The sequence below is a fragment of the Schistocerca gregaria genome, chromosome 8 (genome assembly GCF_023897955.1).
Source record: "Schistocerca gregaria isolate iqSchGreg1 chromosome 8, iqSchGreg1.2, whole genome shotgun sequence".
Taxonomy (NCBI): domain Eukaryota; kingdom Metazoa; phylum Arthropoda; class Insecta; order Orthoptera; family Acrididae; genus Schistocerca; species Schistocerca gregaria.
The window spans coordinates 448,880,840-448,905,328 of record NC_064927.1 but is presented as its reverse complement, the minus strand read 5'-3'; the positions used below and the strand labels follow the sequence as shown (position 1 = coordinate 448,905,328).

Below are 24,489 nucleotides of genomic sequence, written 5' to 3'. Positions count from 1 at the left end.
CAGTTCGACGACGTTTGCAGCAGCATGGACTATCAGCTGGGAGACCACGGTTGCGGTTACCCTTGACGCTGCATCACACACAGGAGCGCCTGCGATGGTGTACTCAATGACGAACCTGGTTCACGAATGGCAAAACGTAAATTTTTCGGATGAATCCAGGTTCTGTTTACAGCATCATCATGGTCGCATCCGTGTTTGGTGACATCGCGGTGAACTCCCATTGGAAGCGTGTATTCGTCATCGTCATACTGGCGTATCACCCAGCGTGATGGTATGGGGTGCCACTGTTTACACGTCTCGGTCACCTCTTGTTCACAATGACGGACCTTTGAGCAGATGATGTTACATTTCAGATGTGTTACGACCTGTGGCTCTACCCTTCATACGATACCTGCGAAACCCTACATTTCAGCAGGATAATGCACGACCGCATGTTACAGGTCCAGTGCGGGACTTTCTGGATAGAGCAAATGTTCGACTGCTGCCCTGACCAGCACATTCTCCAGATCTCATACCAACTGAAAACGTCTGGTCAATGGTGGCCGAGCAACTGGCTCGTCACAATACGCCAGTCACTACTCTTGATGAACTGTGGTATCGTGTTGGAGCTGCATGGGCACCTGTACCTGTACACGCCATCCAAGCACTGTTTGACTCAATGTCCAGGCGTATCAAGGCCGTTATTACGGCCAGAGGTGGTTGTTCTGAGTACTGATTTCTCACGATCTATGCACCCAAATTGCGTGAAAATGTAATCACACGTCAGTTCTAGTATAATATATTTGTCCAATGACTAACTGTTTATCATCTGCATTTCTTCTTGGTGTAACAATTTTAATGGCCAGTAGTGTATATGTGTATCAAACCCCAAGAAAAATAGTCATAGTTCGAACTAGAAAAGACTCAATGGTGAGCTGGGTTTCTCGTGCGCAGGACCTGCAGGAGTTCATGGACGCTGCCACTGAGGGCGTGATCTACTTCAGCATGGGCAGCAACGTGAAGAGCACGGACCTGTCGCAGGAGCTGCGCGCCGTCTTCCTGAAGACGTTCTCACGGCTGAGGCAGAAGGTGCTCTGGAAGCTGGAGGGCGGCTCGCTGCCGAACCAGCCGGCCAACCTCAGGGTCAGCAGTTGGTTTCCTCAGAGCGATCTGCTCGGTAAGTTGGTTGGTTAAAAAAGGCAAATAAATTGTTTTTCATAATTCAGAACATAATTGCCATCGAGCACAATATTTTCTGACGGCAGCTTCCCTCAGAAAATAACTTCTTTTTTTTTATTATCGCGAATCTCACCCCCAACGGACAGTCCCAAACGATTGCAAAAAAGCGCAGGTGACTCCTGTGTATGAGAAGGGTAAAAGAACGGACCTGCAAAATTACAGACCAGTATCCTTAACATCAGTTTGCTACAGAATTTTAGAATATACTCTGACTTCGAATACAAAAAATTTCCTTTAGACAGAAAAGCTTCTGTCCACGCATCAGCACGGTTCTAGAGCGCATCGCTCGTCCGAAACTTAGTTTGCACTTTTCTCACTTGACATACTCCGAACTATAGATGGATGGCAACAGGTGGGTTCCATATTCCTACAGTGTCCCATTGCAGATTGTTAACGAAGGTACGAGCACATGGAATAGGTTCCTAGATATGTGAGTGCCTCTAAGACCTCTGTCATTGTTTTGAATACCTATCACGATGCCCAGAAATGAGGAACGTCCTACCCACAATCCGGTGTTCCACTGCCTACCCAATTTACCCAATATCTTGGTCCATCCAGCTCCTGACCCTCTGTAGAGTGGCTGATACCCTGTGGAAGTCCGAGGTGCAAAACCTGTGCAATGCTCCACCTACTTTCACATCCTGCTCTAGCCTGCCACAGGCTTACCTTACCCTAAAACCCACATGACACGGAGTATGATTCCCCGTGAGCTGGTTTTCGCTATGGAGCGGCATAGTCGACTGTTTGATTGCTTCCCTGCAGGGAGCTTCACACGTTTTCACGTGATAGCGCCAGAGCTATTTCCCTTGTAGGGTTCAGTGCATCACACCTACGCTGACCAGTCAGGAGTGCCAATGTCAAAAAAATTCACCAACAGCCCTGTTCTTTTAGATATTGTTTTATTTTATTGTGAAGGCTATCAGTTTCAGCACTTCATTATGCCGTCTTCTGATCTCATACGCATCTATCCACATAAACGAACTCGTCGTATAGCTCCATCAATCACTGGAAATCGTGATCCAGTGATTGGTGGCACTAAACGACAAGCTCGTTTATTTCAATACAAGCGAATGGGTCCTGAAGATGACATAATAAAATGCTGAAACTGGTAGCCTTCACAATAAAATAAAATACACTCCTGGAAATGGAAAAAAGAACACATTGACACCGGTGTGTCAGACCCACCATACTTGCTCCGGACACTGCGAGAGGGCTGTACAAGCAATGATCACACGCACGGCACACCAGGAACCGTGGTGTTGGCCGTCGAATGGCGCTAGCTGCGCAGCATTTGTGCACCGCCGCCGTCAGTGTCAGCCAGTTTGCCGTGGCATACGGAGCTCCATCGCAGTCTTTAACACTGGTAGCATGCCACGACAGCGTGGACGTGAACCGTATGTGCAGTTGACAGACTTTGAGCGAGGGCGTATAGTGGGCCTGCAGGAGGCCAGGTGGACGTACCGCCGAATTGCTCAACACGTGGGGCGTGAGGTCTCCACAGTACATCGATGTTGTCGCCAGTGGTCGGCGGAAGGTGCACGTGCCCGTCGACCTGGGACCGGACCGCAGCGACGCACGGATGCACGCCAAGACCGTAGGATCCTACGCAGTGCCGTAGGGGACCGCACCGCCACTTCCCAGCAAATTAGGGACACTGTTGCTCCTGGGGTATCGGCGAGGACCATTCGCAACCGTCTCCATGAAGCTGGGCTACGGTCCCGCACACCGTTAGGCCGTCTTCCGATCACGCCCCAACATCGTGCAGCCCGCCTCCAGTGGTGTCGTGACAGGCGTGAATGGAGGGACGAATGGAGACGTGTCTTCTTCAGCGATGAGAGTCGCTTCTGCCTTGGTGCCAATGATGGTCGTATGCGTGTTTGGCGCCGTGCAGGTGAGCGCCACAATCAGGACTGCATACGACCGAGGCACACAGGGCCAACACCCGGCATCATGGTGTGGGGAGCGATCTCCTAAACTGGCCGTACACCTCTGGTGATCGTCGAGGGGACACTGAATAGTGCGCGGTACATCCAAACCGTCATCGAACCCATCGTTCTACCATTCCTAGACCGGCAAGGGAACTTGCTGTTCCAACAGAACAATGCACGTACGCATGTATCCCGTGCCACCCAACGTGCTCTAGAAGGTGTAAGTCAACTACCCTGGCCAGCAAGATCTCCGGATCTGTCCCCCATTGAGCATGTTTGGGACTGGATGAAGCGTCGTCTCACGCGGTCAGCACGTCCAGCACGAACGCTGGTCCAACTGAGGCGCCAGGTGGAAATGGCATGGCAAGCCATTCCACAGGACTACATCCAGCATCTCTACGATCGTCTCCATAGGAGAATAGCAGCCTGCATTGCTGCGAAAGGTGGATATACACTGTACTAGTGCCGACATTGTGCATGCTCTGTTGCCTGTACTATGTGCCTGTGGTTCTGTCAGTGTGATCATGTGATGTATCTGACCCCAGGAATGTGTCAATAAAGTTTCCCCTTCCTGGGACAATGAATTCACGGTGTTCTTATTTCAATTTCCAGGAGTGTATTATCTTAAAGTACACCGATATTGGTGAATTTTATTGACATTGACATTAACCAGCCGACGCCCCCTGGCCATGATGGACCAACAGAGAAGTCAGGAATGCTGTCAGCATTTGTCATCACAACCTGGAAGCCGGGGTCTCGGCGCAACCGTCGCCATAATATGGACGCACTCGGCTGCAACATGATGGATCAACGACTCACTGTATCAGACAAGTATCCTAGTATCCGAATAACCATTAACTGACCTGCCAGATCACCTGACCTAACTCCTTTAGATTTCTGTTTATGGGGCTGGTTAAAGGGGGATGAGTACGCTACGAAGGTGGATACACGTGAAAAACTTGTAGCTCGCATCACTGACACTGTAGCCGGCATTAAAGCACGCCATGATGATGTTCGATGGGCAACACAACAAATCCATATGTCGCCAAGGAAAACCGAATAAAGCGTTATTGCATTCAGTTATTCATATAGGAAAGAGTTGTTGTTAAATGCTGAAACGCTGAGAGGAAACTCCCAGTTATTGTAACAAACATCCGTACTAGAAGCGGACATTTTACCACAGTGCTTCGCAGAGAACGATCTCTTGACGTGTAGTCAACACGCTTTTAGAAAACGTCGTTTTTTTCTGAAACACGATTGGCTCTTACTCACATGAAGTGCTGAGTGCTATCGGCAAGGGCCTTCAAATTGATTTCTTGATTTCCAGAAGGTTTTTGACACCGTATCTCACAAGTGGATATCGTCTCAGTTATGCGAATGGATTCGTTATTTGACGGCCGCTGTGGAGGAGCGGTTCTAGGCGATTCAGTCTGGAACCGCGCTGCTGCTATGGTCACAGGTTCGAATCCTGATTCGGGCATTGATGTTTGTGCTGTCCTTAGGGTAGTTAGGTTTAAGTAGTTCTAAGTCTAGGGGACTGATGACTTCAGGTGTTGTCCCATAGTGTTTAGAGCCATTTGAACCATTTGATTCGTTATTCCCTGTCAGAAAGGCCACAGTTCGCAGTAATTGACGGAAAGTAATCGAGTTAGACAGAAGTGATTTCTGGCATTCTCCAAGATAGTGTTATAGAGACAATTTGAGCAGTCGTCTTAGGTTGTTTGCAAATGATTCTGTCGTTTATCGTCTAGTAAAGTCATCAGAAGATCAAAACCAATTAATAAACCATTTATATGGTGCAAAAAATGGCAATTGATCTGAATAATGAAAAGTGTGAGGTCATCCACGCTCCTTTTAAGGAATCCGTTAAATTTCCGTTACACCATACATCAATAAAATCTGAAGGCCGTAAGGTCCACTAAATACCTGAGTTACAATAGCGAACAACTGAAACTAAAAGGGACACATAGAAAATGTTGTGGAGAAGGCAAACCAAAGACTGCGAACCGTTCTTGAAAATGTACCTCCACGATGCTCTTTGGAGCATCGATGTGAACAATGAGTGTTATTGACACCGTCAAGAGTTGAAGTCGTTTCATCAGTAAACAGTAACAAAATTCCAATCGCCTACCTTCACCTCTCATCCTCCATACTTCATCTCGCCGTGTTTTCGTTACGACATAGTATTTGTGGTTGGTATGAATTGTTATTCACTGTCTTTAGCCGAGCGGTCTGGGGCGCCTTGTCATGGTCCGCGCGGCTCCCCCCCCCCCCCCCCCCCCCTTCGGAGGTTCGAGTCCTCCTTCGCGCATGGTTGTGTGCGTTGTCCTTAGTGCAAGCTAGTTTTACATTAAGTAGTGAGTAAGCTTAGGGACCGATGACCTAAGCAGCTTGGTCCCTTAAGACCTTACCACAAGTTTCCAATGTTTCTATTGCTTTGCTACTTGCCCTTTGTTATCTTTTGTAATTTGTTGTAGATTGAAAACTGTTGAGGACAGCTACGCAAGTTGAGATCACGTGACTTGACTTGACGTGAAGAGACGAGCGGGACTGTGTGATACAGTCTGATGGGATGACGTCATGACCTGACAGTGTTAACTGGCCTTAAACGTTCTTGAATGTGACGTTCTGCTGCTAGGAATTTGTCACTGCATTCTCTAATCGTAGCAACAGCGGTGCTACTACTACAAAACCCGTACACAAACACCATATCGACATACTCAGCATCTATACTCATGCTCATAAATTAAGGATAATTGCAGAAAGTGGTACGACAAAACGTAAGACTACACAAAACTGCATAGGTACATAGGGAACACAAGCGACACAGACCAGTAAGTCCACGGTATTGGTGATAAGTTGAGGAAACCGTCCCGAAACACATGTGCTACAAAACGCCACTGTTTCCTGCGCATGTACCCTGACATCAGTATGGGATTATGTAACACCCCACCCGTTGCTTGTCCGATTTTTCGTGTGACAAACAACTTACAGAGAAATTGTGAGTGGAACTGTACGCAAAAATGGATAACGCTAGATTTAAATTTGACCCTGTCACCCCTAATTAATCTGAGGTGGTAGTGTTGACGATAAATCACACATTTTTTTCCTTCTATACATGAACGATCACGAATACTTAGGGTGTTCAATGACATCGAACACATACACAAAAATAAAAAGTAACCTTAAGGTTAAATTCAGGGTCAACAACTGAAAGTAAACACTCTGGTGACTCACAATAATTTTATTATAACCTTCAGATCAACGTTGAAAAAAACACACTAAACAATTTACAAATTACCTTCCCTCACTGGCTGTGAACTGTGGCAAAATCGGTACCAGACGCGATCTCTTACAAATTTGGTGACCCACTAACATCGACACAAACGTAAAATACGAAGAACCACTAAACCCCAAAGTATCATGAAACCTCTATGGACACAGCAATTGCAATTGATCCAACTATTTAACGTTGCTTCTAACACAGGCCGAAGCGTGAGCGATCTCACCGTAATATTCCTGTTGTAGCGGCGGTCTCGGACGGCGACGGCGCGGCCGTGCGGTTGGCGTGTGGCGTCTCGGAAAGTACAATCATACAGTATTCGGACAACAGACTTCTGTCCGTAAACTTCTGTAATTGCGACAATGTTTCCGTCGGCAATGAGCTGGCGCTGCTAACGCCCTCTCAGAACTAAAGACCGAGAGGGGAGACGACTTGGCTAACGTCCTCTCACTACGGGAGCCCAGAACGGAAGACCTCTACCGAGAGTCGAGCAAGATCGCTCTTCACCTCTGTTTTCCCACCTCCACTTTTACCGAGCGAATCATAACACTAGAAGCTCTCAAAATACCCAGTTTGCCAGTGCCGACCAACGTACGGCCTGGGAATAGAACTCTTTTCTACAATTCTTCCCTTTCTACAAAATTTCACTAGTTCAAAAATGGTTCAAATGGCTTTGAGCACTATGCGACTTAACTTCTGAGGTCATCAGTCGCCTACAACTTAGAACTAATTAAACCTAACTAACCTAAGGATATCACACACATCCATGCCCGAGGCAGGATTCGAACCTGCGGCCGTAGCGGTCACGGGGTTCCAGACTGAAGCGCCTAGAACCGCACGGCCACACCGGCCGGCAAAATTTCGCTAGTAAACCCCGCCCACGCCGGCTGGGAAGAACCACAGCTGTGGGCAATAACATGTTTACTGGAATTTTTCTCCTAAGGGACCACTCGAGAATTTCCTGGCAAGATTTCCCGTCGCAGAGAACACAGACCCTTGCATTGGAAGTTTTTGTTATTCGGAACTCCTGGCCTGCCCCACTTGAGTTACTCGAAGGCGTAAAATTAGTAGGACATAGGCGAGAGCACGCACAGGACAGCCCGTCCAGCTATCCACTGCTCTGTTTTGGTAAACACTTGAACACCTGCAGCCACGCGTCCCTCAGAGGTTGGCGGCCGCTGTGGCCTCTCTAAACGGATTACAGAATTTCCCCAGTACCCCAGCCTTCAGTGGCTAGCCCGGGGAGGTGGCCGAGCTCTGTCTCGCTTGAAAAATCTTATAATTACAAAATCGCGGAATTCTCGCTCTATTACCTAACCAGAGTACCGATGCGTTTCCACATAGATTTCCTACACTGTAATTTAATTACTCCATGAAAACCTAAAGTGTCACGTTAAATGGACTCATGTAAGGTGCAAGGCCGTTGTCACCTTACAATATGATCAGCATGAACACATACACAGGCCGCACAACGGGTTGGCAAGCCCTGGATCAAGTGGTCGAACAGCTGCTGGGGTATAGCCTCCCATTCTTGCACCAGTACCTGTCGGAGCTCCTGAAGTGTCGTAGGAGTTTGAAGACGTGCATCGATAAGTCGACCGAGAGCATCCCAGAAGTGCTCGATGGGGTTTAGGTCTGGAGAACAAGCAGGCCACTCGATTCGCCTGATATCTTCTGTTAAAACGTACTCCTCCATGATGACAGCTCGCTGGGGCCGTGCGTTACCATCCATCAGGAGGAAGGTGGAACCCACTGCACCCCTGAAAAAGCGGACATACTGGTGCAAGATGACTTCCCGATACAGCTGACCTGTTACAGTTTCTCTGTCAAAGAAATGTAGTGGTGCAAGTGCACCAATCATAATCCCACCCCACACCATCAAGCCACGACCTCCATACAGGTCCCTTTCAAGGACATTAAGGGGTTTGTATCTGGTTCCTAGTTCACGCCAGATGAAAACCCGGCGAGAATCACTGTTCAGACTACACTTGGACTCGTCTGTGAACACAACCTGCGACCACTGTTCCAATTACCATATACTGTGTTCTTGACATTAGGCTTTACGGGCTCTCCAGTGACCAGGGGTCAGTGGAATGCACCTTGCAGGTCTCCAGGCGAATAAACCATGTCTATTCAGTCTTCTGTAGACTGTGTGTCTGGAGAAAACTGTTCCAGTGGCTGCAGTAAGATACTGAGCAAGGCTACCTACAGTACCCCGTGGCCGTCTGTGGGCACTGATGATGAGATATCGGTCTCCTTGTGGTGTTGTACACTGTGGACATCCCGTACTGTAGCGCCTGGACACGTTTCCTGTCTCCTGAAATCGTTGCCATAATCTTGAGGTCACACTTTGTGGCACATGGGGGGCCCGTGCTACGACCTGCTGTGTTTGACCAGCCTCCAGTCGCTCTAGTATTCTACGCCTCATAACGTAATCAATATGTGTTCTTTGGGCCAATTTCAACATACAGTCACCATTAGCACGTCTCAAAACTTCTGCACATTTACTCGCTGCACCGCACTCTGACATGCACCAACACACCTCTGCATATGTGGACTGCTGCCAGCGCCTCTGTGCGACGATCGCAGGTCAATTGCACCGCATGGTATACCCCGAGGTGATTTAAACCCGCAAACCCCCCATCAGAGCGTTGTTTCACCATGTGCCAGCATTATCCTTAATTTATGAGCATGAGTGTATAAATATAAGCAGCATGTATAAACGATGCAGTACCATTTGTCAACAAATCACAATCGCAGTGACATTTGAAAAATTCAGATATGCGAGGTGTGACATTAAAGTAATGAGACTGATGTGAAAAAATGTTGCTTACCATTTTAGTCAAGTTTAGTGTTGTCTCCTTCAATGTAGTTCCCTTCTGATTGCGCATACTTTTTCCAGCGCTTCTGCCATTGATGGTAACATTTCTGGAACTCGTCTTCTGTAATACCCTTCAAGACTCTCGTCACAGCTTTTTGGACATCTTGTGTTGTTTGAAAATGGTGTCCCTTGAACGCCGTTTTGCTCTTGGAAATAGAAAAAAGTCGCACGAAGCGATATTTGGTAAATAAGGTGGCTGTGGTAGTACTAAAATTTGTTTTGAGGTTAAAAAATGCTGTACTGACAGAGCAATATAGGATGGCGCATTATCATTATGCAGAATCCAATTATCAGCAATGTTGGCATGGACACGAAGAACTCTTTTACGAAGCCTTTCTAAAATTTCTTTGTAGTAATATTGGTTAACTGTTTGTCCAGGAGGCACCCACTCTTTATGAACAGTTCCCTTGGAGTCAAAGAAGCACACAAGCATCCATTTCACTTTTGACTTTGACATGCGAGCTTTTTTTGGTCTGGGTGATCCCTTTGAGCACCATTGCGAACTTTGGCGTTTTGTCTCTGGATTGTACTGAAAAAAAAACTTTCATCACCAGTGATAACACGGCTTATCAATTCTGGACTGATTTCCGTTTCCTCTAACAGATCGGCTCCCACATTTTTCCGTGTTTCTCCTGTTGTGGTGTGAGATATTTGGGGACCGTTTTTGCACAACTCTTTCTCATACCAAGATCTTCAGTTATTATTAGACGAACCATTTCTAGATTGATGTTCAGTTCTTCTGCAATCATTTTCACAGATAATCTTCGATCAGATCGTCCGAGTTCTCGCACCCTGGCCAAGTTGACATCCGTCTGTGAGGTTGATGGTCGTCCACTGCGGTCCTCACCTTCAACATTGGTTCTGCCTTTAGCAAACATTTTATGTCAACGAAAAACTTGAGCTCTTGACATAACCTCCTCTCCAAAAACATTCTGAAGCTTACCGTAAGTTGTCGTCACCTTTTCAGTCAATTTAACACAAGAAGAAATGGCATACCGTTGCGCAATATTGTGCAGTTCCATTTCCGTGACGAGAGACACACGTGTCAACTTATTACAGCACAACTCACGACTCAGCAGTTGCATCGATGTGCCGCTTGGACTAGAAGCAGCTTATAGACCAAGCTCAAATATATTGTGCCTACGCAAGCTTGCAGGGCTGCCACATCTTGCAAAGAAAATCGGTCTCATTACTTTATTGTCGCACCTCATGTAACTTCAAGCACAACTTCACTACTTGACTTTCAAAACAAAAATGATAATCGATAACTGAACCAATGGTAATTTGTGTACCAACATGCGAAATGAAACTTTACTCTGTGAAGGGCTGTATCTGTGTAAGCAATAAAACTTTGACATATGTTATATCGAATATATTTATTCGAATCAGTGTGTACTACCACCTCCTAAAATATTTATTATTTCCGACATCCATGGATAGCGGTGTAAGAGTAGCCAAAACCTGTTCTAAATAGGATCCACTGCACAACTGGCATGTATGATGTCATTCAGAACAAACTGCTGTGGATGTCTGGAGATTATGGCCAAATAATATGGTTGAACTGCCTGGGAATACTCCATGTTTTAAGCCTGTGAGCAGATTGGTAATTCTGATGTCTTATGGAATAACAGTAGGATACTTGAGAATCCTCCAAATCCCATACATTGGTAGACATGAGTGAAAATCAGTAGTGATATTAGTGTTTCAGCACTAATATCATTTCCCGAATGTCTACAGTCACATACATGACTACATAAAAAAAAAAGGTTCAGATGGCTCTAAGCTCTATGGGACTTAACATCTGAGGACAGCAGTCCCCTAGACTTAGAACTACTTTAACCTAATTAACCTAAGGACATCACACACATCCATGCCCGTGGCAGGATTCGAAGCAGTGTCCGTAGCAGCAGCGTGGTTCCGGACTGAAGCGCCTAGAACCGCTCGGCTACAACGGCCGACTGACTACATCAGTGCCAAGGTTTAATTAAAATAAACATGTTAAGCAATTGATATTTCGCCAGAGTATTATGTAGTATTGTCATAAAATATTGTTATCTTTATTGTCATGGTCATCATCTAGGGATTTACTGAGAAGTCCAAGGTTGTATTTTTAAAACAGCATAAATGAAACATTCTCTTGTAGCACTGGTTCCATAATACCGAAAAATACGTTCACATCAGCTTTTCACAGTTTATTGGTTCCAGTTTCTCTATTATTGCTACAACAATAACTACTTTCTATCACGCAAATGCACTGACTTGAGTTTGCCTTGTACTGGCCCTTTCATAACACTGAAATAATACACTCATTTAGTGTACAATATGAGAATACATAGTTGTTGTTGTTGTCTTCAGTCCTGAGACTGGTTTGATGCAGCTCTCCATTCTACTCTATCCTGTGCAAGCTGCTTCATCCCCCAGTACCTACTGCAACCTACATCCTTTTGAATCTGCTTAGTGTACTCATCTCTCGGTCTCCCTCTACGATTTTTACCCTCCAACGCTAAATTTGTGATCCCTTGATGCCTCAAAACATGTCCTACCAACCGATCCCTTCTTCTAGTCAAGTTGTGCCACAAACTTCTCTTCTCCCCAATCCTATTCAATACCTCCTCATTAGTTACGTGATCTATCCACCTTATATTCAGTATTCTTCTGTAGCACCACATTTCGAAAGCTTCTATTCTCTTCTTGTCCAAACTAGTAATCGCCCATGTTTCACTTCCATACATGGCTACACTCCAAACAAATACTTTCCGAAACGACTTCCTGATACATAAATCTATATTCGATGTTAACAAATTTCTCTTCTTCAGAAACGCTTTCCTTGCCATTGCCAGTCTACATTTTATATCCTCTCTACTTCGACCATCATCAGTTATTTTACTTCCTAAATAGCAAAACTCCTTTACTACTTTAAGTGTCTCATTTCCTAATCTAATTCCCTCAGCATCACCCGATTTAATTTGACTACATTCCATTATCCTCGTTTTGCTTTTGTTGATGTTCATCTTATATCCTCCTTTCAAGACACTGTCCATTCCGTTCAACTGCTCTTCCAAGTCCTTTGCCCTCTCTGACAGAATTACAATGTCATCGGCGAACCTCAAAGTTTTTACTTCGTCTCCATGAATTTTAATACCTACTCCAAATTTTTCTTTTGTTTCCTTTACTGCTTGCTCAATATACAGATTGAATAACATCGGGGAGAGGCTACAACCCTGTCTCACTCCTTTCCCAACCACTGCTTCCCTTTCATGCCCCTCGACTTTTATGACTGCCATCTGGTTTCTGTACAAACTGTAAATAGCCTTTCGCTCCCTGTATTTTACCCCTGCCACCTTCAGAATTTGAAAAAGAGTATTCCAGTCAACATTGTCAAAAGCTTTCTCTAAGTCTACAAATGCTAGAAACGTAGGTTTGCCTTTTCTTAATCTTTCTTCTAAGATAAGTCGTAAGGTCAGTATTGCCTCACGTGTTCCAACATTTCGACGGAATCCTAACTGATCCTCCCCGAGGTCCGCATCTACTAGTTTTTCCATTCGTCTGTAAAGAATTCGCGTTAGTATTTTGCAGCTGTGACTTATTAAACTGATAGTTCGGTAATTTTCACATCTGTCAGCACCTGCTTTCTTTGGGATTGGAATTATTATATTCTTCTTGAAGTCTGAGGGTATTTCGCCTGTCTCATACATCTTGCTCACCAGCTGGTAGAGTTTTGTCATGACTGGCTCTCCCAAGGCCGTCAGTAGTTCTAATGGAATGTGGTCTACTCCGGGGGCCTTGTTTCGACTCAGGTCTATCAGTGCTCTGTCAAACTCTTCACGCAGTATCGTATCTCCCATTTCGTCTTCATCTACATCCTCTTCCATTTCCATAATATTGTCCTCAAGTACATGACCCTTGTATAAACCTTCTATATACTCCTTCCACCTTTCTGCCTTCCCTTCTTTGCTTAGAACTGGGTTGCCATCTGAGCTCTTGATATTCATACACGTGGTTCTCTTCTCTCCAAAGGTCTCTTTAATTTTCCTGTAGGCAGTATCTATCTTACCCCTAGTGAGATAAGCTTCTACATCCTTACATTTGTCCTCTAGCCATCCCTGTTTAGCCATTTTGCACTTCCTGTCGATCTCATTTTTGAGACGTCTGTATTCCTTTCTGCCTGCTTCATTTACTGCATTTTTATATTTTCTCCTTTCATCAATTAAATTCAATATTTCTTCTGTTACCCAAGGATTTCTAGCAGCCCTCGTCTTTTTATCTACTTTATCCTCTGCTGCCTTCACTACTTCATCCCTCAGAGCTACCCATTCTTCTTCTACTGTATTTCTTTCCCCTATTCCTGTCAATTGTCCCCTTATGCTCTCCCTGAAACTCTGTACAACCTCTGGTTCTTTCAGTTTATCCAGGTCCCATCTCCTTAATTTCCCACATTTTTGCAGTTTCTTCAGTTTTAATCTACAGGTCATAACCAATAGATTGTGGTCCGAGTCCACATCTGCCCCTGGAAATGTCTTACAACTTAAAACCTGGTTCCTAAATCTCTGTCTTACCATTATATATTCTATTTGATACCTTTTAGTATCTCCAGGGTTCTTCCACGTATACAACCTTCTTTCATGATTCTGAAACCAAGTGTTAGCTATGATTAAGTTGTGCTCCGTGCAAAATTCTACTAGGCGGCTTCCTCTTTCATTTCTTAGCCCCAATCCATATTCACCTACTATGTTTCCTTCTCTCCCTTTTCCTACACTCGAATTCCAGTCACACATTACTATTAAATTTTCGTCTCCCTTCACTATCTGAAGAATTTCTTTTATTTCATCGTACTTTTCTTCAATTTCTTCATCATCTGCAGAGCTAGTTGGCATATAAACTTGTACTACTGTAGTAGGTGTGGGCTTCGTATCTATCTTGGCCACAATAATGCGTTCACTATGCTGTTTGTAGTAGCTTACCCGCATTCCTATTTTCCTGTTCATTATTAAACCTACTCCTGCATTACCCCTATTTGATTTTGTGTTTATAACCCTGTAGTCACCTGACCAGAAGTCTTGTTCCTCCTGCCACCGAACTTCACTAATTCCCACCATATCTAACTTTAACCTATCCATTTCCCTTTTTAAATTTTCTAACCTACCTGCCCGATTAAGGGATCTGACATTCCACGCTCCGATCCGTAGAACGCCAGTTTTCTTTCTCCTGATAACGACATCCTCCTGAGTAGTCCCCGCCCGGAGATCCGAATGGGGGACTATTTTACCTCCGGAATATTTTACCCAAGAGGATGCCATCATCATTTAATCATACAGTAAAGCTGCATGTCCTCGGGAAAAATTACGGCTGTAGTTTCCCCTTGCTTTCAGCCGTTCGCAGTACCAGCACAGCAAGGCCGTTTTGGTTAATGTTGCAAGGCCAGATCAGTCAATCATCCAGACTGTTGCCCCTGCAACTACTGAGTTACAAAGTTATGATTGTAAGTTGTGTTTTTCCAAAAGTTCACGTCTGTCAATAACTGTTTCAGTGAAGACTTACCGAATCAACATTATGTATTTCGACGAACTAGTTCCGCTCATACAAATTTCATGAAATGTGATTTTCAACAATTACTTTTTTAAAAGATGGTAATTTCTGCTAAATTATGTCGTTATTTTTATTACCAACATTTACGTATGTACCAACTCTAAATTTCATTACTAATTACTCTTTGCTTACCCATGTTGATTTTCTAGTACTTTCAAAGAGATAATTTCAAGCAAAAAGCAGCATTTTAAAATTTGTGTAGTTAATCTTTTTAATTTGACCATCTTGTTTTAACTGAATATAAACTCACAAGTCATCGTTTCTATATATTGCAAATCACGGTTTTGTTTGTGAGGGCAACACAAACTCTCTCTCTAACGCGAGACAGCCATTGATCTCTTCAGTGCAGATGCACACCACACCCTCGAATTCTTACGGGAATCGGCGAAATGCAGCGATTACTAAGAATAATTGACAACTGGCACTGCATTAGCAGCGTCTGGATAATTTGAGAGCTTGGGTCAGACTGGAGGCGTGCTGGGGTAGTCCATGCAAGTGCAATGACCACTGTGTCCAGAGGGCTCAGCAGTTAGACCATCTGCCTAGTAAGCACCAGACACGGGTTCCAGTCTGCGTCTAGCACAAATTTTCAGCTTTCCCCATTGATTTCAGTCAGTGCCCGCTCGCAACCAAAATATGTAATTCCTTTGTGCCTTATCACACGATTGACCGCATTACAAAGATAATATGCACTTCTCCCAAAAACCACTAAATAACGAATGAATACATCTGAAAGAAATTAGTACTGAAGTAATTATTTGATAACATGCTTCTCACGATACGTATCAGGTAATAAACTAAGAGCTGTGTATCGTACACTCATATACTAAGTTCAGGGTTGTTACGTATTGGTACGTCACACTACTGAGCAGACGTGACTGTTGCAGCTCACAGGAACACGCGTCTCTTCATCACGCACGGCGGCATGATGAGCGTGCAGGAGGCTCTGTACGCTGGCGTACCACTGCTGGGCTTCCCCATATTTGGCGACCAGGTGTCGAACCTCCTCAGGGCCCGTGACTTGGGCTATGGTCTGCTGCTACAACTCCGCAACATCACGCAGGAGTCGTTCGACTGGGCCGTCAATGAGCTGCTGACTGACCCGAGGTAATGCTAGCACACGGAATTGGGTTATCTTACAGTTTTATTGCCTTACCAGCGCTAAGACTGTGATGGGTTATCGCAATCGATCCAGTCCTTCATGCATCCACCCACTTATCCATTCACTCATTCATTCATTCATCTCCCGTCAGTAAGGAGAACGTTCAGGGATGTGGAACGAGTCAAGGTATACGTCAACACGAGTAAAAATATTCATAGAAACTTCACCTGGTCAAGCTATAAACAACAAACCATTTTACTACTAAATGCTATTCATATTTACAACAAAATTAAATCGAGTACATGACTAATATAGCTGCTACTTTGAAAAACGTGCTCCCATCTTAATTTTACTGTATAGGAGCCGTTTATCTGTTATTAGCAGATTAATATTAACTTGCTTACAATGGTATACTACTGGCCATTGAAACTGCTACATCAAGAAGACATGCAGATGATAAACGGGTATTCATTGGACAAATACATTATGCTACAACTGACGTGTGATTACATTTTCACGCAATTTGGGTGCATAGATCCTGAGAAATCAGTACCCAGAAAACCATCTCTGGCCGTAATAACGGCCTTGATACGCCCGGGCATTGAGTCAAACAGAGCTTGAATGGCGTGTACAGGTACAGCTGCCCATGCAGCTTCGACACGGTACCACAGTTCATGAACTGCTATTTACATTATGACTTTTGAACACTATTGAGGTAAATACATTGTTTGTTCTCTATCAAAATCTTTCATTTGCTAACTATGCCTTCCAGTAGTTAGTACCTTCAGTAGTATGAATCTTTCATTTAGCTGGCAGTAGTGGCGCTCGCTGTTTTGCAGTAGCTTGAGTAACGAAGATTTTTGTGAGGTAAGTGATTTGTGAAATGTATAGGTTAATGTTAATCTGGGCCATTCTTTTGTATGGATTATTGAAAGTCAGATTGCGTTGCGCTAAAAAATATTGTGTGTCAGTTTAAGCACACTCATGTATAATTGTTCAAAGGGGACGTTTCAACTGTTCGTGTAGATGTTTCTTGTCTGCAAACGTCCCCATCTGTTGACTCAGGGATCGAGACGTGGCTGCACGATCCGTTACAGCCATGCGCATAAGATCCCTGTCATCTCGACTGCTAGTGATACGAGGCCGTTGGGATCCAGCACGGCGTTCCGTATTACCTTCCTGAACCCACCAATTCCATATTCTGCTAACAGCCATTGGCTCGCGTCCAACGCGAGCAGGAATGTCGCGATACGACAAACCGTTTTGGCGATAGGCTACAATCCGACTTTTATCAAAGTCGGAAACGTGATATTACGCATTTCTTGTCCTTACACGAGGCATCACAATAACGTTTCACCAGGCAACGCTGGTCAACTGCTGTTTGTGTATGAGAAATCGGTTGGAACATTTCCTCATGTCAGCACCTTGTAGGTGTCGCCACCGGCGCCAACCTTGTATGAATGCTCTGAAAAGCTAATCATTTGCATATCACAGCATCTTCTTCATGTTGCACGTCATCTTCGCGGTGTAGCAATTTTAATGGCCAGTAGTGTAGTTTTAAGGAGGATTGGTTTGATATTAGTGACTCTGCATGTCCATGAAGGTCTTCGGAATTTGATGAATATCGTTTAAACGCATTAATCCATAATGATCCACGTCAGTGTATTCGAGAGCTGGCATATGTAATGAACTGTGGTTATTTCAGCATCGTGCGACATTTGCATGCAATGGCGAGGTTCAAAAATCGGGTGTATGGGTACCGCATGCTGTAAGATAAAATCACAAAAATCTGTCGGTGAACATATGTGCATCGCGGCTCTCTTGTCACCAGTTGGCCTGTGAGCAAAACCCACCTTTCCTATCCTGTATTGTTATTGGTGACGAGAAATTTTGTCTTCTTTATGTTTACAAAAGAAAAAGAGAGAAATGCTTGAGCCCAAACGAAGCAGAACGTGCGCACGTACACAAAAGATAATGTCATGCATCTGGTGAAATAGCAACGGTGTGATGTACTCCGAACTGCTTCCCCAAGGTGTGACCATGTCTGCTGACATTTGTTGTCATCAACTGAGACATCGTACAGACGCAGTCCAATAACAACAACCAGAAAGACTGTGTGAATTGATGCTACCCCATGATAAGGCCCACCTGCTAGAATGATAAAAAACCCTATACACGAGTTGCGTTGCAAAGTCATTATGCAACCACCTTATTCATATGATTTTGCTCCCTCAGATTTCATCCTTTTCCGTTCTCTCTCGAACAATCTTCAAGGAACTTCCTTTCCGGATGAAAATGCGCTCCGAACGTGCCTCGACGAACCCTTCGCCCCAAAATCAGTCGATTTCTACAGACGCGGATTCGAGAAGTTGCACCGGCGTTGGCAGACTGTTGTAAATACTGAAGGGTAATGTATTAGTAATGACTGAAGACTTTATGCTGTGTTTGTGTTGTGTTTATTAAACTTACGGAAAATGCTACGAACTATTGCACCAGTTCAATAATAAAGCTGTATGATAAGTACACCGCTGGCCATTAAAATTGCTACACCACGAAGATGATGTGCTACAGACGCGAAGTTTAACCGACAGGCAGAAGATGCTGTGATATGCAAATGATTAGCTGCTCGTAGCATTCACACAAGGTTGGCCCCGGTGGCGACACCTACAACGTGCTGGCATGAGGAAAGTTTCCAATCGATTTCTCATACACAAACAGCAATTGACCGGTGTTACCTGGTGAAACGTTGTTGTGATGCCTCGTGTAAGGACAAATGCGTACCATCACGTTTCCGACTTTGATAAAGCTCGGATTGTAGTCTATCGCGATTACGGTTTATCGTATCGCGACATTCCTGCTCGCGTTGGTCGAGATCCAATGACTGTTAGCAGAATATGGATTCGGTGGGTTCAGGAGGGTAATACGGAACGCCGTGCTGGATCCCAATGGCCTCGTATCACTAGCAGTCGAGATGACAGGCATCTTATCAGCATGGCTGTAACGGATCCTGCAGGCACGTCTCGATCCCTGAGTCAACAGATGGGGATGTTTCCAAGACAACAAATATCTGCACGAACAGTTCGACGACGTTTGCAGCAGCATGGACTATCAGCTCGGAGACCGTGGCTGCGGTTACCCTTGACGCTGTATCTAAGACAGGAGCGCCTGCGATGGTGTGCTCATCGACGAACCTGGGTGCACGAATGAATCCAGGTTCTGCTTACAGCGTCATGATGGAAGCGTGTATTCGTCATCGCCATACTGACGTATCACCCGGCTTGATGGTATTGGGTGCCATTGGCTACACGTCTCGGTCACCTCAGCTGTCCTGTACACGCCATGCAAACTCTGTTTGACTCAATACCCAGGTGTATCATGGCCATTATTACGGCCAGAGGTGGTTGTTCTGGGCACTGATTTCTCAGGATGTATGCACCCAAATTGCGTGAAAATGTAATCACATGTCAGCTTGTAACCTCCCACTCACTTACCGACCTTAATGACAGTGAAAACTTAAACCGCGTGTACCTAATGGAAATTTGGGAAAAGCAATCGTCACCGAAGTTAATCTGTCGGTAAAGAGGGAGGAAAGGGTTGCATCCAAATGAAAGGATAAATGCAAATGAAATTGGTGGAAATTAATTTTGAGAAAAGGGTAAAATTAATAAAGAAAGTAAATGAGCGGTCGTTACGTTAACAATTAATTGGCGTTAATTAGATATTGAGGTTTGGGGAAAATTACGGTCGCCAGTCCTATGGACAAGTACTACACTCCTGGAAATTGAAATAAGAACACCGTGAATTCATTGTCCCAGGAAGGGGAAACTTTATTGACACATTCCTGGGGTCAGATACATCACATGATCACACTGACAGAACCACAGGCACATAGACACAGGCAACAGAGCATGCACAATGTCGGCACTAGTACAGTGTATATCCACCTTTCGCAGCAATGCAAGCTGCTATTCTCCCATGGAGACGATCGTAGAGATGCTGGATGTAGTCCTGTGGAACGGCTTGCCATGCCATTTCCACCTGGCGCCTCAGTTGGATCAGCGTTCGTGCTGGACGTGCAGACCGCGTGAGACGACGCTTCATCCAGTCCCAAACATTCTCAATGGGGGACAGATCCGGAGATCTTGCTGGCCAGGGTAGTTGACTTACACCTTCTAGAGCACGTTGGGTGGCACGGGATAAATGCGGACGTGCATTGTCCTGTTGGAACAGCAAGTTCCCTTGCCGGTCTAGGAATGGTAGAACGATGGGTTTGATGACGGTTTGGATGTACCGTGCACTATTCAGTGTCCCCGCGACGATCACCAGAGGTGTACGGCCAGTGTAGGAGATCGCTCCCCACACCATGATGCCGGGTGTTGGCCCTGTGTGCCTCGGTCGTATGCAGTCCTGATTGTGGCACTCACCTGCACAGCGCCAAACACGCATACGACCATCGTTGGCACCAAGGCAGAAGCGACTCTCATCGCTGAAGACGACACGACTCCATTCGTCCCTCCATTCACGCCTGTCGCGACACCACTGGAGGCGGGCTGCACGATGTTGGGGCGTGAGCGGAAGACGGCCTAACGGTGAGCGGGACCGTAGCCCAGCCTTCTGGAGACGGTTGCGAATGGTCCTCGCCGATACCCCAGGAGCAACAGTGTCCCTAATTTGCTGGGAAGTGGCGGTGCGGTTCCCTACGGCACTGCCTAGGATCCTACGGTCTTGGCGTGCATCCGTGCGTCGCTGCGGTCCGGTCCCAGGTCGACGGGCACGTGCACCTTCCGCCGACCACTGGCGACAACATCGATGTACTGTGGAGACCTCACGCCCCACGTGTTGAGCAATTCGGCGGTACGTCCACCCGGCCTCCCGCATGCCCACTATACGCCCTCGCTCAAAGTCCGTCAACTGCACATACGCTTCACGTCCACGCTGTCGCGGCATGCTACCAGTGTTAAAGACTGCGATGGAGCTCCGTATGCCACGGCAAACTGGCTGACACTGACGGCGGCGGTGCACAAATGCTGCGCAGCTAGCGCCATTCGACGGCCAAAACCGCGGTTCCTGGTGTGTCCGCTGTACCGTGCGTGTGATCATTGCTTGTACAGCCCTCTCGCAGTGTCCGGAGCAAGTATGATGGGTCTGACACACCGGTGTCAATGTGTTCTTTTTTCCAAGTCCAGGAGTGTATAATTACTGAAAATGAAAGATTAATGCACAGATAATTAGCACTGAAGGCGTGGCAACTGAAGGTTGACACGTGTTGTGTGAAAACTGATTGTTTGTTAGAAGTAATAAATTTCGCTACACTCTGACTTAATTTAGCAAAATAATTAATAAAACCGGAAAATTGAAAGTTAATTCAGTGACTGAAATTAATAGTGAACTTTGCTTCTGAAGCACTACGAAATTCAATAAAATAAGGTTAGTCTTGGGCTATCTCAGCAATCATTTCAAAAGCTACTTGAATCTATGCAATTTAGAAATAAGAGATTTAACTTTGAACTTGAATTAAATGATTCTGAACAATTAACAATAGTAAAATTGAGTACGTACCACACTGAGCTGCAGTCACAGGTAAGCTAAAATATGGTAACAAAACTCGCACTCTTAATTTGTGCTTGTGTAATCTAAATACTGTAGCCAGCTATGAATACTTTAACTGAACTTTGAAATTAAAGCAGTGAAATGGAATAATATTACTTTAATGCTGGCGTTTGAATTTCAACGACACTCAGGTTCTTTCCGGAGAAGGAAGGGACCCTGCTTGGTAATGCAATTGGGACAATGAGCAACAAATGTTCATGCTAAGCTGCTGTAATTACAGTTACGAAAATGGAACAGTTTGAAAAGCTGAGGTCTGCCATACTGTTGTAAAACTTTACGTTATCCAGTCTTCCTTGTTGGTTGATTGAAGGTTTGAAGCCGTCGATCGAGGAGGTGGCGACAGTCACTCATTGTCGGCCATCGCTGTTGCAGAAGCTGGATGTTGGCGCGCCTTCTTCTCCACACGGTCACCAGGCGAAACGGGCTCCTGATGTGCGCCTTCTAATGCTTCCCGTCTGGGACACCGTGTCAGAAACTATCATAGCAAGTGGAGCGCAATTACATGCTGCCAAACCCCGAAAGCGCGGCAACTCGCGGGAGCGTCACTCAACACACCTGCTCCACCGCCCTACTCCAGCTAGACTCTCTCTCTCTGCCCGCGCTCCATGCGGCAGAGTTAACACTACCAAAGATCCTAAACACTTTGGTTCTCCACTCGCCCTATCGATGTATTCGCTCGATAGCATAGTTTTCCCTAGGCCAGACCCAGCGTATAAATACAAATAATATTCACAAAACAAACCAATTATACATCGACATATATATATATATATATATATATATATATATATATATATATATATATACAAATAGTAAAACAATTACAGTATACAAAGAGAAAGAAACGTCATATATTCAGGTAATAAAATAAGGAAAAAAAATTTATAGTACAATAGATGGAAATAGGAGGATATGCATTTCCGGCGTTACAAGTTCTAGTATATTTGTCCAATGAATATCCGTTCATCATCTGCATTTCTTCTTGGTGTAGCAATTGTAATGGCCAGTAGTGTAATTCGTTAGTCCCGGTATCGGTCGTTTCAATATAGGGAACCCCGTTCTGCCGCGCTAGTGTCCACGGTGTCAATCTTGCAGGTACGCGGAGAACGTGCGGAAGTTCTCGCGGCTGTTCCACGACCGTCCGGAGCCGCCGCTGGAGACGGCGGTGCGCTCTGTGGAGTACGTGCTGAGGCACGGGGGCGCGCGCCATATGCGCTCCGCGGCTCTCGACCTCGCCTGGCACCAATACCTGCTGCTCGACGTCGCTGCCTTCGTCCTGGTCTCCGCGCTGGGCGCCGCCGCCGTCGCAGTGCTCGCCGTCAGGTTCCTCGTCGGAACACTTTTCAGAAAATCCGCTGTACCGGCTTCGTCAAAAAAGAAGACTGCGAAGAAAGACTGAGGATGTGGCACTCTCATCGAAACGGATATTAGCAAAATGTAGAATGAAATTTTCACTCTACAGCGGAGTGTGCGCTGATATGAAACTTCCTGGCAGATTAAAACTGTGTGCGGAACCGAGACTCGAACTCGGGACCTTTGCCTTTCGCGGGCAAGGGTTCTGCCGACTGAGCTACCCAAGCACGACTCACGCCCCCTCCTCACAGCTTTAATTCCGGCAGTACTTCGCCTCCTTTGTTTCAGGAGTGCTAGTTCTGCAAGGTTCGCAGGAGAGCTTCTGTAAAGTTTGGAAGGTAGGAGACGAGGTACTGGCGGAATTAAAGCTGTGAGGATGGTGCGTGAGTCGTGCTTCGGTTGCTCAGTCGGTAGAGCACTTGCCCGCAAAACGCAAAGGTCCCGTGTTCGAGTTTCGGTCCGGCACGCAGTTTTAATCTGCCAGGAAGTTTCATATCAGCGCACACTCCGCTGTAGAGTGAAAATTTCATTCTAGAAACAACCCCCAGGCTGTGGCTGAGCCATGTCTCCGCTATATCCTTTCTTTCAGGAGTGCTAGTTCTGCAAGGTTCACAGGAGAGCTTCTGTAAAGTTTGGAAGGTAGGAAACGAGGTACTGGCGGAATTAAAGCTGTGAGGATGGTGCGTGAGTCGTGCTTCGGTTGCTCAGTCGGTAGAGCACTTGCCCGCAAAACGCAAAGGTCCCGTGTTCGAGTTTCGGTCCGGCACGCAGTTTTAATCTGCCAGGAAGTTTACTTACCAAAATGGTTGACTGAATAATCGTGGTCTTGAAAGTAGTATCCACGAGACAAGACAAGAGCCGCAGCTACGAACCCAGCTGACTGTCTCGTCCTTTCCTTCCCAATGCAACAGCGTCAGCTTGTGTAAACTGCCACCTCCTGTCCCCTCTGTCCGTATCCTTTCTTTCAAATCCAGGCCACCCCAACCTCCACTCCCCCTAACTGGTGACGTGTAAATCAACTTTCCAAACAGCTGTCTTCCAGCTGCATTAAATAAAAGCGTCAGTACATCCTTCACATAAACCAGTTCAAACACCAGCAAACAACAGCACAAAAATTGTAACAGTCATACTGTAGCTGGTGGCCGAGCGGTTCTGGAGCTGCAGTCTGGAACCGCGCGACCGCTACGGTCGCAGGTTCGAATCCTGCCTCGGGCATGGATGCGTGTGTTGTCCTTAGGTTAGTTAGGTTTAAGTAGTTCTAAGTTCTAGGGGACCTATGACCTCAGCAGTTGAGTCCCATAGTTCTCAGAGCCATTTTTTGAGTTTCTAACAGTCTCAGTTTTCTTCCTTTTGTTGTGTACTTCTTTGCGGACTTGGTATTTCTGTCCTTCCTGCAGCACACGTTCGGCGAAAGTGGAGTCTGACTTACGTAGTCTCCAACTACGTTCGTGTTCAATCAGTAGAACTAAAACACTGTACTTGTTATTCGGTCTTAAATTCGGAATTGTTCCATGAAGAAGTAGCGGAA

General features: G+C 45.6%; 1 protein-coding gene across 1 annotated transcript in view; it reads left to right on the top strand.

Moving 5' to 3' along the window:
• The window catches only part of LOC126284962 (UDP-glucosyltransferase 2-like), a 68,829-nt gene extending 45,730 nt beyond the window's left edge, over nt 1-23,099 (top strand). The window contains exons 4-6 of the mRNA XM_049984236.1: nt 934-1,156; nt 15,784-16,003; nt 22,704-23,099. Coding sequence (XP_049840193.1) covers nt 934-1,156; nt 15,784-16,003; nt 22,704-23,007 — 747 coding nt within the window. The 3' untranslated portion in view covers nt 23,008-23,099. The remainder of the gene's footprint in view (nt 1-933; nt 1,157-15,783; nt 16,004-22,703) is intronic.
• Nucleotides 23,100-24,489: the final 1,390 nt, after the last annotated feature.